Genomic DNA, 14359 nt, shown 5'->3' with positions numbered 1-14359 from the left:
CCATTGGCCACGTTACTCAGCTTCAAGAAAGATAAGCGTCAGTGTAAGTTCGCAAAGCTCTTGTCGGCAGAAGATGGATTTTCCTGTCTATAGTGATTCAGTGGGAGGGCCGGAGCACGCACGAGTCTTCTCCGAGGCAATTGCTTATTAGAAGTCAAGAGCACATGCCGAAGGTAATTTTGCCAAAGATTGAAGCAGACTAGACTGTCAGTGGTAACTTAATAACCAATTGCACAAACGTCTCATTTCACGGGGCAAAATAAGTGAATACTGGACAATTGATCATTGAAACAACTGAGAGCCGATGACAATGCAGATAGACAGCAGCTGGACAGACAGGCACAGTCGAAAAGAAGAACAGATGGGTGTGACCTTGGCCTCCAACAGATTTGCTCTGATTTCATTAGAGCTGCATATATTAGGCCAATCAGTTCATGTCATGTTCATCTCGATCTTCACTCAAACCAGGATGCCTGATAGAAACGATCAACAATCGACCCGATCGGTTTCTGTGATAGCAGTCTGATTACCGAAATATTTCTTCTGATTGGGCTATCAGATCGGTGGTTTGAGAACAGACTGAGGCGGATGTGATTGGCAAAGCTTGTTGAACTTTTGGGATGAGCTGTTTGTCGCTACCTAAGGAGGAATAGTATTCATGCCTTGCTGCCTTAGGCATATTTCACATGACGTTCGCTCGTCGGGACGGCAATTCCGTTCACCCTTGGACCTGAGCTAGCACTCAATCATGTCCATCATGTCCATCCAACTAACGTCAGAATCAAGTACTGTAGTCATGGACAGTAATGGAAGGTTCGCTTCTCAATTGAAACCGAAGCATCTACCAGTTGACAACGGAGTGGCAGCAGGGAATTATATTTCTCTGCATGGCAGCGAGCTTTCGCCGTGTATCCCCGACGCTTGCAATTAGCGAATGTGTGATTGGCGGGGACGGGCTGAGTCAGCAAATTGCCGACCGCCAGACCCGAGGTTACCTTAGCTCCCAGAAGCGACAAAACATCTCCAACGGTGTCTGAACCGTCTTCCGGACTCCTTGAACCTCATCTCGTCGTCGCCGCTGGCAGGCTGGTGCTATATCTACTCCCTCTACATCTCCTCTCTGCCTCACTGCCACTTTACAACTATTCAATTGATCCCTTTCGGCTCGTCCCCCATTCTGGTCAGCGCTAGCGTGATTGAAACGACCTTCCTCTCGTCCGCCCACCATGGCCGCTCTTCGTTCGACCTCGCGCCTCGTCGCATCCACACGGCCTCTGTTCCGTCCTGCCGTCTTTGCTCGCTCGTATGCCACTGTTGATCCCGCTACTGGTGTCGGTCGCACTGGCAGTGCGGAGGCCAAGGTTACCCCCGAGACCAGGACTTCCAATGTTCAAGATCCCAGCCCGTCCCAGGCTCCGAGAATCAAGAAGTTCCATGTCTATCGCTGGAACCCCGACAAGCCCACCGAGAAGCCCAAGATGCAGACCTACAGCCTGGATCTGAACAAGACCGGCCCTATGATGCTGGATGCGCTCATCAGAATCAAGAACGAGATCGACCCCACCTTGACCTTCCGGAGAAGTTGCAGAGAGGGTATCTGCGGTAGCTGCGCCATGAACATTGACGGAGTCAACACTTTGGCTTGCTTGTGTATGTTTGGCCCATTTGGAACGGATTCAGGACATCGACCGTGGTTGCTAACACCCCGTTAGGCCGTATTCCCACCGACACCAAGCAGGAGTCGCGTATCTACCCGTTGCCTCACACCTATGTCGTCAAGGACTTGGTCCCGGATCTGACCTACTTCTACAAGCAATACAAGTCCATCAAGCCTTACCTGCAGCGTGACACCAAGACCGAGGATGTGAGTACTTCTCGGATTCTGTGATTACTTGAGCCCCAGCTAATCTGCGAATAGGGTCTTGAGAACCGCCAAAGCCCCGAGGACCGCAAGAAGCTCGACGGTCTTTACGAATGCATCTTGTGCGCCTGCTGCTCGACCTCTTGCCCTTCGTACTGGTGGAACAGCGAGGAGTACCTGGGTCCTGCCATCCTGCTTCAGTCTTACCGTTGGCTGGCCGATTCTCGTGACGAGAAGACCGCCGAGCGTAAGCACGCTCTCGATAACAGCATGAGCGTCTACCGTTGCCACACCATCCTCAACTGCTCGCGGACTTGCCCCAAGGGCCTGAACCCCGCTCGGGCTATTGCTGAGATCAAGAAGATGCTTGCTACCCATTAGGTGATGTATCCACAATAAAAGAAATGTGCTTCTCTCGTGCTGTCCAATTTCCCTGTGCGTCTATATTTTCTTTCACCTTTCGTGTCATGTTGCATTACATTTCCCCTCGATTTCGAGGTTATTCACGTCGGATGTTTTCATAGGTGTAAATTGAGTATTTGATTCAAGCAATATAGTGGCGATATTCATCTTTAAATCGTTTTCTTCTGGGGCAATTGATAGAAAAGTCATGGTCCATAGTCATGAAAATCAATCTATCTATTTGCACTTAGACCAACACCTGTGTTTTTTCCATGTGTATGTGAATCCAGCCTGGAGCATGATCGGGAATTCCTCGGCTTTGGTTCTGTTCTCGCTATAGAGGCGAAATTTGGGTGGCGATATCATCACTGGGCTGTTAGCACAGTGGTAGTGCGCCCGCTTCGCATGCGGGAGGTCGTGGGTTCGATTCCCACATAGTCCATTTCATTTTTTCTATCCACAGCTTCCACTTCTCTTTTTCTCTTCCTTGTTGGTTTTGGGTGGTGTCATTGCCATCATGCTTATAGTGCAGAAAAGGTTGTTGAATAGTATCTGAGTTGCCTGGGGTGCAATATCTTCAAGCCATCTACACCTATATATACTAGCCAGGCTAACAAAGGGTCCCTTACGTGTCTGTACTGGATTAAAAACTCTCAGCCCCATAAGGATTTGATTTACTGCATGATGACTGTCCTTGAAGCTGATCTCAATGACTATGGGCATAGTCATAGATATACATCATGCATCAATCTTTCATGTCTTGTCTGGTATATGTACAGTGCAGCACAGTCTTATTCCCCTTTATTAATTTAACAATTACGTTCATGCCTCTGCCAGTACTCTCAGGTAAGTCAGAATACTTTCTTGACTCGTATTTTACATGACTTTACCTATAAGCTGACATCGGACCAACGACAATAAGTTGGAAAGCAGTACTATTTTTAATGGAGATCTCCACTATCACTGCAGATCATCCTCTCCCTCGCTCACTCCTCGGCCCTAACCCAACCACCCGTCCACATAGTTTCTTTCCTCTTCTCAATTTCTAACTACATTCCTAGTATTGAAAATGCCTCCGCACGAAGGATTGGTTCATCTGAAAGAGTACGACATCAAAGACAGCAATGTGGAATTGATCGGTTCAGACATTGACCACCGCGTCAAATACAAGTCAGCCGCATCCGAACCAGCCTGGAACAACGAACTGGTAGGCCAAGAATGCGGCCTCTTCATCTGGCGCATTGAGAACTTCGAGGTCATCCCCTGGCCCAAGGAACGAACGGGTGAGTTCTACGACGGCGACAGCTATATCGTCCTGCACTCCTACAAGACCGAGGAGAAGCTGTGCCACGATATCTTCTTCTGGCTGGGGAGCAAGACCACGCAGGACGAGGCGGGCACGGCCGCGTACATGACCGTCGAGCTCGATGAGTTCCTGCGCGGAACTGCGACACAGCATCGCGAGGTGCAGGCGCACCCCTCGCCGGAGTTCGTGGCGCTTTTCCGCCGGCTCTGTGTTCGGTCTGGGGGCGTGCGATCGGGCTTCAACCACGTCGAGACAGAGGAGACGTCGTCCACGGAGGCCATCACCCTGCTTCGGATCTTCATGCACCCTGGTGCTGCGCGAGTAGATTCAGTCATCGTGCACGAGGTGGAGCCGACCTGGGGGAGTCTCGACGACCATGACGTGTTTGTCTTGGATCAGGGCCAGAAAATCTGGGTCTGGCAGGGCAAGAGCTGCAGCCCGATGGAGAAGGCAAAAGCCGCTCAGGTGGTCAATGATATGACTCTTGCTAAACATCTCGACGTCGAGGTTCTGTCCCAGCTGGAGTCGCGATCCAAAATCATCGTGGACCTCCTCGGCGGCAAGGATATCCAGCAGTCGTCTTTCAAGGCACCGCGGCCTGTTTCGTTCCCTGCAGGAGGCGATCGGGATAGCGATGAGTCTCAATCACTCAAGTTATTCCGCCTCAGTGACGCTACAGGGGCGATTTCGTTCGACCTCGTCAAAGACGGGCAGCGGATCTCCCCGTCAGATTTGGATGAGAATGATGTCTTTGTCTGCGACACTGGTAGCAGACTATGGGTCTGGCAGGGCTCGCGGGCGAGTAAACTGGAGAAGGCGCTGTGGCTCAACGTTGCCCAATCCTATGCCCGACAGATCCAAGAGGCTCGGACTAACCTAGCTGCTCATCTGACTCCGATCTCAAATGTGGTGCAAGGTCATGAAAGTCCGGCATTTTGGAAAGCTATCCGAGTCCGAGATTAGTCGCGGCCAGCATTTATTTATTTTCTGGGTCAGACATGCTTGTATCTAATCCAAAACGGCAAAGATGTTACATTGTATAAATGATGTTCGATAGCTGCAGTATTCAATTTTATTTTGAAAGAATATACGTCGTAGAAACTGCGTTGCTATTCGCATACAGGGCTATATCAAATTGCAGAACTGCGCTTGCTGGGATCATCTCCTCGAGTTAAAGGTAAGTTTGGTTATATTCTGTTTCAACCGAGGCTTTGCATTCTCTGCTAACGCAACAGATTTAGTACATCCGACTGCTTGTTACGGGTAATGTCTCATGTCGCTTCCATTCGGCCGAGCTCGTCCGGGAGTACATTGTAGCAATTGCAAGGGAATCTGCCAGCCTGATACAGCCACACTTTTCTTCTCCATGTATGGGACAACTATTTGGCCGGACAAGCCAAGGTTACTCAAGCAAAAGCTCCAGGCAACTTGCAACTTGCGTGCGATATCATTGGCTAACCCCGACATTACGTCCCTACCAAGATTCCAGTAAGCATTTCTCTTGTGAGGCTTAGATCTGCTCCTTCGCATGGCTACTTTTACAAAGACTAGACTAATATTCGTGGCACGAAACGAATGCACACAAGGCACGCCATATTTAAGCCTTGATTTGGGCGCTACAACAAATGTACATAGGATCACATCTTCCGCCACTATTCTCAGCTAAGGCGGACGACAATTCTCTCCTATCGGATCGTTGGGATAAAGCGGACAGCAATCGCTAGTTCTCTGGATGAAATTCCGAGTCTGCTAGAGGGGAACAATCGGAGTAACCGTAGTCTACGATGTCGGTTACCTTGAAAAACTAACACTACTGGTGTCGGGGGAATAGTGGACCCCTATACTCCCGCTTCGTGCCAGTCCAGAGGAAAAGGGGGGCCTATTGGAGAATACGCTACCTAAGAGGGTAGCCTTGCATCTGCTTTGTAGCAGAGATTGTCCCTTGCCATTATGCTACAAAGTATTTCTTAGGCTCCACTATTACTATACCAAACTGCTAGTACAACATTGTGCTGTTTTCTGAGCACAATGACTGTAGACATACTGCTCTGTACGATAAATTCTCGGTCTATAAAATTGTTTATTTCTATGAAAGAAAAGACTTTAGGAGGATGGACAGGTACTGAATGACTTTTTTCAAAGTGTAGTATAAGACCAATGAATATTAGAAACACCAATTTCAACAGGCAAGGGAATATTTGTAGTTAATGATTCAGGGCAAAAACATTGAATTTTCAAGCGAAGCAAGTAGAGAGTAGTGGAAAGAATTATTAATTATGGTAAATGTACTCCGTAGTGTAGACCTTTAAGCCCTAACCTCATAATCTCACTATGATGATAGGGCCAACGGAGTATCCTAATGCAAGCTATATTCTCTGCTACTACATAGTAGAAGTAATTTACAACGATGCGCCCACCGGCGGACATGGCCTCTGAATTAAATCCCTCAGATAGTCGATGGTGATTTCTCAGATTGATACCTAAACCCACCTAAGGTGGCATATTTCTCGCGGTCTCTTGGCCAAATCGGGAAGGATGCCAATTGTTCCCTAAGTCCACCAAAATGACAGTCGTCTCATCAAATATTTGAATCCAGGATAGTTATTCCCAACACTAGCCTGAAGGTAGTCCCCTAACCTTACTATGTTAAGGTACCTTTTGTGCTGCTGCAGGTAACAACTAACATCACAGCGCCTTGCAAAGAATTAACACCGCAGATGCGATCACAGTATTGAAAGGATTCCTTCTAGGATTCTTGAAAACATCCTGGTACCCTCTTGAGACTATATGATTACCACTGAGTCATCGAGAAGCTACCTAGTCAGGCTAATCAGCTAGCGGTAAACACCAGGGAATCCTGGATCAACTTGCCACAACAATAATGGATATATACAGTTCCACTACATTGAGATGAGATACTACCATGAGGCTAAAAAGGGTGCCCGGACGATCCTATCAGTCTAGGGTCTATTTACCTCAACCCACTAACGCAATCTCTCAATATCACTAAGATTGCTGGAAGCTCGTGCCAAGAGTTCACGAGCAGGCCCCGCCAATGGCGTTGATCTGCTACGGGCCGGATCCTTTTTAGTGCCAGTGACACCTGAGTCGCGTAGCCCTAGCCTCTACCTCTGCTGGATGATGGGGAGAAATTTCAAATTTGACACTCTCACTTTCTGCTAAGCTTCTGGCCCCAACTCGATGGAGCGCAAATCACCTTGGTACGCTCGTACTCATCTCCTTCCGAAGTCATCAGGATCAGTCCATGATGAGACAGCGGGTTCTGGGGGAAACCGGAACCCCTCGAAGCAGGAGGGGTCATAATGTCTTGAATGACTTGCGCCGGTGATGGCTCATTTAGATCACTGCTCTATTAACTTTTTTCATTGCATGTGGGGTCCGGTGCGCCCCGGAGACCCTTGAAAATCCAGGAAACGTGAAAGCATCGCTAATTGCGCTATTTCAACAATCCTACACAGGGGAGGTCCTACGGCGCTTCCGGGTTGCTTTCTTGGTCCGGTGAAAGGACAATGTTAGTCTCACTGGATTAGAACAGAACGGCAGTGGGGAACACAATCTATCACAAGCTAAACAAACTAATGAGCAAGTTTGTTTCCTCTGGATGAGTAATATCTGAGGAAGAAAGGAACAGACGGCGAGAACCAGCAAGATACTAAAGATGTTAGTAAAGAGAACTTAGACGACATTTCTTTGCAGTATGCGTACACACGCCACCATATAGGTGGCTCTGGAAGTGAGAGACGCCACCAGTCGAACTCAGGTGACTCTGGAGGTGGCTCTGGAGGTGGCATCTTGTGCAGTGAGGGAATTTAAGAACCTATAATAGAAAGTGAAGGCCAGTGGCATCAATTGTCAGTCAGCTAATACTAGGACGTATAAGCTTAGTCGAAGTATTTGTAGAGTGGTTGGCTATAACTCAGAGTTGTTCAGCATAAAGGGAAAATAAAAACAAATCGAAAAACAAGAAAAGCACATAACCCTTATATAAAGCCCAGAGTGCAACAGTGCCAAGACCTGGTGGCCCTAGAATTTGACTGAAAAGAACAGCTAGAAGGGTAATAGTCAATACAAACTAAATAAGCTAGCCATAGTACCTCTATGCAGCGACATCGTCAGCGCTGAAAAAAAAGCTCGTAGCCCTTGTCGAACCGCCTCTCTTCCTTCCGACCACCGCCGAGGGCTATGCTACTGCCCCTGGTCCCTGCGGTCTCGACATATCCATGTCACCTATACAGGCCCCACTCCTCTCCTTCAGACGACCACGCACTGTTCATGCTGCTCAGGAACGCTGCAGACTTACGAGACATTGAAGAAGTGCGGCCTCAATCGAGCAGTCATCCACAGATACCATTGGGATCATTCTGAATAGGGGACCAGGAGACGCAACGGTCATGTAGTTTGAGGGGTCGAGATAATCGCAGTCATTATGGGTCGTTTTGTATAGAAGCTAACATTCTTGCTATGTACGACGTCCGACGTGACACTCAGATAGAGCTTCCAGTGAAGTTTTGATCTCCTAGACAATATTCTCACTTTGTTAGGCATACACGTCTGGACTCAGAAATAGTATCTAGCATCCGTTAATGCTCCCTCTATATAATCGCAGCGAGTAAATGAAGCTCGTCGGTGGCGATCTTCGTTTTTCTCATACAATAAGTATACCAAACTGTTCATGATACGTGAAAGCCTCCGTAGTCCGTAGTCTGCGCACGAGATGTTTTATCCTAGGAAGCACTGGTCTATAGAGCCCAGAGTACATATAGAACATGATGTTTGGATGTAACTAATATAACACTCCCAATGGGTAATTGCTCTATCAGGATATCGACTTAGTGTCGGTTTCCCCCTGAACTATGCCCAGATTTCGATAAACCATTGGAGCGCATGATTGTGAAACCGCGAAGCCCTTGAGACTTTCGCACCGTCTATTGGAGAGATACCTGAGTCTGTCTTCTCAGTATCTCAGTTGCAGCGACCCTATTGAACGATTTCCAAGCCCGATATGAAATATGAACACACCAAACAGGGAGAATTCAACTCAACTTCTCCAATACAGGCAGACGAATAAGAGCGTTATGCCAGTCCTTCTTGCTTTCCCGCAATAAAAGTCCTCTGCATCCGATAGACTTCATCTTCACTGCCCATGACTCGCCTTACATCCAACTCGTCCAAGAGATCAAGCACATAGTCTTGGCAATTCCAACCGGAGATCTCATTATGAACGGGGATTGACCTTGCAATATCTCTGATCATGTTGGCTTTGGCGACATCCACGGAACAAAGGTAGACCAGCTCCACCAGGCTTTGGTCATGACGAACATCTCTCTTCTCCGTTTCATAGCGAAACCTGCCGTCGGACCCCCTGGCATTGAGCAAGGTTTCGTCTGCTTCGGGCTCATCAAGGAAAAGAGCCCAGTGCTTGTAAACACCGCCGTCGTCAGATATGGCTACATATACCTTGATTGTTGACATTTTGAAGCGAAAGAAGACGCCAGAACGCTGTGTGGCGGTGTGGGATAGATAGGACGGGTTAGAAGGATACTGCGCAAAGCGCGTCAGTAAACGAGCAGAGAAGATTCATTCGGAACTTACTTACAGCTACTTGCGTAGTTTGGAGTACTTTAAAAGTCTCTAAAGAATTGGATCTTGCTGTCCAGCGCAGACCCATTCTTATAGAATAACTATTGGGCTATGTGTAAGCAGCGCTGACCTTGCCGCCAATATCCCAAGCGGCAGTGATTGCTTGCGATCACTGACTCGGAGAGCCGGATATCGAATCGTTTCATAGCCCTGTGTAACGCATGTCGACACGTTGTCTCGAACCCAATCGATACTTGTTTGAGCGCTAACTCCCTTGCCTATACGCGCATGTCTACTTGGCCGTGCAGAATGACAAATGATTCGCTTGCTCCCACCTTTCAGAACTTTGTTAGGGCCCAACCGAAAGGAAAGGCGCTTAGAGACAGGCAGCAAAGGATCATATAAACGAGTGGGACATGGTTATCGATATACTATCGCCTATTTTCTAGAGAGAGTCCACCTTGAAATAATCAGTTTCTGCACGAACGCGAATCCCGAAAGAGATAATGTACACAAGGCACTTTTGACGCGACTATTGATATAATTAGTGATTACATGATACGGTCCACGTCCAGAGGGTGTTTTTAAGAGCAATTTTTGCCTCTGGGCCTTTGAATCGATCAATTCCTAGTGAAAACAGTCCGAAGATCGATTCTCTCGGATGACGACGGAATATGAGTTTGGCGGACCGTAAGCAAACGTCCTTTCATTCAAATCAAAGCTAACGGCGTGGTCCATACAGTATGGGTGCCGCGGTCATCACCTTTGGCTTACCATTGCTGCTGTACATCTTTCAAACAAAACAGGGTACCTGGCTCACGGCTGGGTGGTGGGGTATCTCCAGACACATCAATTACTTTGGGACTGGTTGCAGGTGCTGTCATTCAGCCTATCAGCAGGACTTTCAGGCTACATGATTTTGCCAGCAGGCAGTGTATTGGCTGATCACTTGCAGGTTGTTCCTATGCTGGATGGCTGAGTGGCTATCCAAGGACCAGCAGCTGGCTAGAGCATGATCATCACCTACTTCTATATGTTCTACTTTGGAATCTTATTAATACACTGCGAATGTCGATGAAATGCCATGGACGCGAAGAAGTAAGGTGAGGACTGGAAGGTACAAGAGGATCGTTAGATGGAGGATATTACGTTGAGTTTATTGAGTACATCTCAGTGGTGAGCTCAGTGGGTGTGGCCCTGAAGGGTTATATTCCGCTGGATCAACATAGATCCAAAGGAGGAAAAGGGAGGTATTGCAACGCTATAATTTCTAGAGGCAGTTGAATTCTCGCTAAATAGAATGCCACATGCGGTCTTTGAGATCCTAGGACTTCAAGGAAGAAAAGCAATTAAAACCAACTAAATTGCCTTGACGGTGCCAACATAAGTATCATACCTTGAACCCCTCATGCAGCCGCCGTAGCAGCAATAAACAACCGCTCCCATTTCATACCAAACGTCGCCAGCAGGGTGACTGCACCAGCCACAATGCATAGAATATAAGTCCGATCAATGGCCGTCACAATCGCGGCGAGAACGCTGCTCTTGATAGTCGGGTCCAAGTCTCGTACAAACGTCGACCCAGTCCCGGAGATAGCATCGATGATAGTAGACCGAGCCTCGTGCGGGAGTACCCATGCAATTCCTAGAGACAGAACCGTAAGTGCACAGCCCACAATGCAAAGGGGAACGCAAACTTACGCTTCGCAGCCTCATTGACAAAGACACACTGTGAAATGACCAACGCAAACGTCAGTCCATTCAGCTGCGCGGTGGTGGTAAAAGCGACGGCGGCTGGGATCTTCTCAGGCTTGACTTTGGCTTGCGCCACGGCGTGGCCTATTTGGAGGTACATCCCCGCTCCTAGACCAATCAGCGCACTGTAGCCGTAGATGGTTCCTGCGCTGCTGTGAGGATGGATTGTGTACATCAGCGCGGACCCGATCAGACACAACGCCCCTCCCATGATGTACCACGGGATGTAGTATCCCAGACGGGAGGTGAGGAATCCGCCTCCCACGCAACTGAAGACGAGGAGGCAGACGAACGGGAGTAGCCGGACACCTGACTGAAGGGACTCGTCCGACGCGGTGAACTGGAAGTACAGGGGGATGATGTACGTGGGGACGGTCACGCAGACTCCTGTGCAGCAGCCGCAGATGAAGAAGAGGGTAAGGAGCGGCTTGCGCCACGAGACCAGTTCGACGGGGAAGAGGCGAGTTTCGTCGGTGGTGAAGATGCAAACGGTTTGCTGGATTCCAAAGATGATAAACAGCACGCCGCCGAGAACAAGGGCGACGATGATGCCTGGTGCGTCCCATGGGTACATGGCGCCCGCGAAGTTGACACCGATGACTCCCGCCGCAAACGCACCCATGAGGATGAGCGAGCCCAGAAGATCCATCCGCCTCAGCCGCTCAATAACAGACATTTTCACGGGCTGCGGATGCAGCGAAGGGAGCAAGAAGATGTACACAGGGGTGAACAGACCGCCGACACAGAGGTTGATGTAGAATGACCACCTCCAGCCCGCCGAGCTATCGGTGAACGCGCCGCCGATGATGGGACCGAGCACGGTGCCCGCGCCCCAGGTCAGACCCATTGCACTGACGTACATCGGGCGTTCTTGCATTGATGTCAAGCGAGGCAGGAAATTCATGACGCCGACGTACTGACCCACGCCGCCCACGCCGCAGACCACACGGCCCCCGATGAGCATGTTCATTGACTGCGCTGCGCCGCAGATGGCGGAGCCCGCCATGAACACGGCAATGGAGAAAATGTACATCCACTTGATATTGAACTGGTTGAAGATCTGCAGCCAGGTGAGGACGGTGGCGCTGGAGGCCATCACGAATGCTACGCCCGACCAGGCCAGCTTGTCGACTCCATTCAGCGATTTGATGATGGCGGGCTGGATGTTGGCGACGATAGTGTTGTCGAGGGCGAAGAGGAATGTCGAGCTATAGATGGCTAGAACGACTGTCACCCATAGGAAGCCATGGACATTGCGTGGGCTGCGAGGAGTATCTTTGCTCTGATCGCTTTCCGAATAGCTACTCTCTTGTTTCACTGGGTCTTTTGGGATGTCTGAGTCTGACGGCCGCATCTCCGTGTTTGTAAGGTCAGTCATTATTGAGAAAGTACAATCTGGAGAATATGCTGATGCCCTAGTCTCGTGGTGATCGACTAATTGGAATAGCTCGTTGCAGAATGGAGTCTCCTTATAACTGGAGATTATGACGATATATACCGTGTCTCGACGTTGACTACGCTGACAAATGTCATGGAATGTTGAACTTCAGATTAGAAATTACACCCAAGAAAGGAAACAAGGGCATTTGATACAATCGACTGGTCCCATTCTAAAGAATATGTTCGGGTCCTTGACGGCGGATTAGGGCTGGGGGAATTGCCGAAACGGGTAAAAGAGCGGTTATACTTCACAGTAGGAACAACAGCACCATGAGGGGGATCACTGTTGCTTAGGCCTTCAGCAGGGTATGGATTTGCCATTTGATGATTATTAAGAACATTGTTTGCTGCATTCTGCTACAGTTCTCCATAGTGAAGACCAAAAAGGCCCCGATGCGTGATGACTAAAAACTCCCCGAGATCGGGCAGTTTCCTTGCCCTAATATCTGCTGCGATGTCACTCCACGTAGCCATACTCGACTTTCATATATCCAATTAGTATAATTTTGTCGGGACGAGTCTGGACGAGGAATCCTTTTCTTGGCCAAGTTCTACTCCCAGTCTCTTGCCCACCAGCGAGCAAGTAGTGCGTGAGGACGACTGTCAGCGACATGATGGTTAACTTGATACGCAACTTGGAGATCACTCTCCAGAACATGAAAGATGCATATACCTCGCGTGAAGAAGTGCCCTTCTGGGCCACTAAGCTGTTGACGCCAACTTTCATGGCTGTCGCTATTCTCACCACCATTCCACCTCCGGGTCCCACACGGGTTATCGTCGGGATGACAGCCTTCACGTCTCTGTGGCTCTACGTGCTCACCCACTGGATGGCCGGTCCGGCGTTCTTTATGGATGCGATCTTTATGATCTCCATCACAGTACGCTGGATGCTAATGTGCCTAACCGGAGCCCCCGAAATCGATTACTACCAGAACAGCAAAACCGCAACGAAGCTCGACACCATGCGGCTCGATACTTCTGAACAAGGTTAAATGGAGTGTAGAGTTGTGGTCATGTTGGCGCGGACAGGGTTGGAACTTTGCTGATCAGCATCTCAAACGAGGCGCGGAGCAAACCCAACCTCGGTGGTATATATGGCTTCGTACTTTCCGTTGCAGCTGCTGATAGGGTTTGGTAGGGATTTCCCGATTACCACCGCAGGTAGAATCCTTCTGAACCGTTACATCTCCGACATGGTGCGGAAGTATGCGTTCTGCGCGTTCTGGCCAGCTCAGCAAGCAAGCGCGGCCACTATTGATTTCGGTTCATTGCCCATGCTACACCAACATCTACTGGTCGCGGCTCAATTAATCCGAGATGGCCTTATGCTGGACAGCGAATACCGCAAGGCTTCACTGCTCTGCGTTGGGCTGTATCTTTCGACACCGGATCGCTGGCCAGGCCTCTTCGGCAGTCCGGCCGACTTGTACACTGTTCGGAATTTCTGGGGGGAGAGTCTGGCATCAGATCTTCCGGCACATGTTCACAAGATCTGGCGAGGTGGTGGCTAGCGCCCTGGGTGCGGAGAAAGGGAGTCTGATGTACAGGTATACGAAGTTGTATGTGGGATTCTTGGTCTCCGGAGTCCAGCACTACGCGTGTCCGCTGCTAATCCCGTCTCTGCGCTACGGCTGGGGAATGTTCTGGCAGATGCCAGCGTATGCTGCTGTTATCACGGCGGAGGATTTAATCAAACACTACGGCAAGAAAGCTGGGATCCGGGATGATAGTAGGTTCTTGTCTTCTCGTCTTCTCTTCTCTTCGTAATCTCGTCCATGTCTGCTAATGGCTCACAAAGGTTTTGTTCACGGTCTAGGGTATGTCTGGACAGCGTACTGGATGACTTTGATATACGCTTTGCCTGTTGGCTATGTCTCGGACATTGGGGGGTTTGCGGGTGTGTGCGCGACATGAATTGTATCCAGCCCGCCAGCATCATTAGTTATGTTGTGTATAGTTACGGAGCTACTACGTTTTACCGTAGCAAATTA

The 14359-nt window shown here is 49.2% G+C and overlaps 5 protein-coding genes and 1 non-coding gene across 6 annotated transcripts; 5 read left to right on the top strand and 1 right to left on the bottom strand.

Moving 5' to 3' along the window:
- The first annotated feature begins 1003 nt into the window (after nt 1–1003).
- Nucleotides 1004–2455, top strand: sdh2 (succinate dehydrogenase iron-sulfur protein subunit SDH2). The gene is made up of 3 exons (XM_748512.2): nt 1004–1650; nt 1713–1864; nt 1919–2455. Exons 1-3 carry the CDS (start codon nt 1227–1229, stop codon nt 2240–2242), a joined length of 900 nt encoding a protein of 299 aa, XP_753605.1. The 5' UTR covers nt 1004–1226; the 3' UTR covers nt 2243–2455.
- Nucleotides 2456–2633: 178 nt separating this feature from the next.
- Nucleotides 2634–2705, top strand: tA(CGC)1. The gene has a single exon. It is a non-coding gene (tRNA).
- AFUA_5G10360 (gelsolin family protein) lies at nt 2693–4655 on the top strand. Its single transcript, XM_748513.2, has 2 exons — nt 2693–3109; nt 3186–4655. The coding sequence occupies exon 2, from the start codon at nt 3333–3335 to the stop codon at nt 4530–4532; it is 1200 nt and encodes a 399-aa protein (XP_753606.1). The 5' UTR covers nt 2693–3109; nt 3186–3332; the 3' UTR covers nt 4533–4655.
- Nucleotides 4656–9913: 5258 nt separating this feature from the next.
- On the top strand, nt 9914–10277 carry AFUA_5G10350 (uncharacterized protein; the record flags this gene model as incomplete). Its single annotated transcript, XM_748514.1, has 2 exons — nt 9914–10037; nt 10180–10277. The coding sequence occupies 2 exons, from the start codon at nt 9914–9916 to the stop codon at nt 10275–10277; spliced, it is 222 nt and encodes a 73-aa protein (XP_753607.1).
- Nucleotides 10278–10576: 299 nt separating this feature from the next.
- Nucleotides 10577–12303, bottom strand: AFUA_5G10340 (putative MFS transporter; the record flags this gene model as incomplete). Its single annotated transcript, XM_748515.1, has 2 exons — nt 10577–10815; nt 10872–12303. The coding sequence occupies 2 exons, from the start codon at nt 12301–12303 to the stop codon at nt 10577–10579; spliced, it is 1671 nt and encodes a 556-aa protein (XP_753608.1).
- Nucleotides 12304–12979: 676 nt separating this feature from the next.
- AFUA_5G10320 (putative toxin biosynthesis protein (GliH)) lies at nt 12980–14282 on the top strand (the record flags this gene model as incomplete). Its single annotated transcript, XM_748516.1, has 4 exons — nt 12980–13355; nt 13497–13801; nt 13836–14097; nt 14185–14282. 4 exons carry the CDS (start codon nt 12980–12982, stop codon nt 14280–14282), a joined length of 1041 nt encoding a protein of 346 aa, XP_753609.1.
- Between the last annotated feature and the right edge of the window lie 77 nt (nt 14283–14359).

This window comes from Aspergillus fumigatus, chromosome 5, assembly GCF_000002655.1.
Source record: "Aspergillus fumigatus Af293 chromosome 5, whole genome shotgun sequence".
Taxonomy (NCBI): Eukaryota; Fungi; Ascomycota; class Eurotiomycetes; order Eurotiales; family Aspergillaceae; genus Aspergillus; species Aspergillus fumigatus.
The sequence above is the reverse complement of the archived record's forward strand: the minus strand, read 5'-3'. Positions and strand labels throughout refer to the sequence as shown.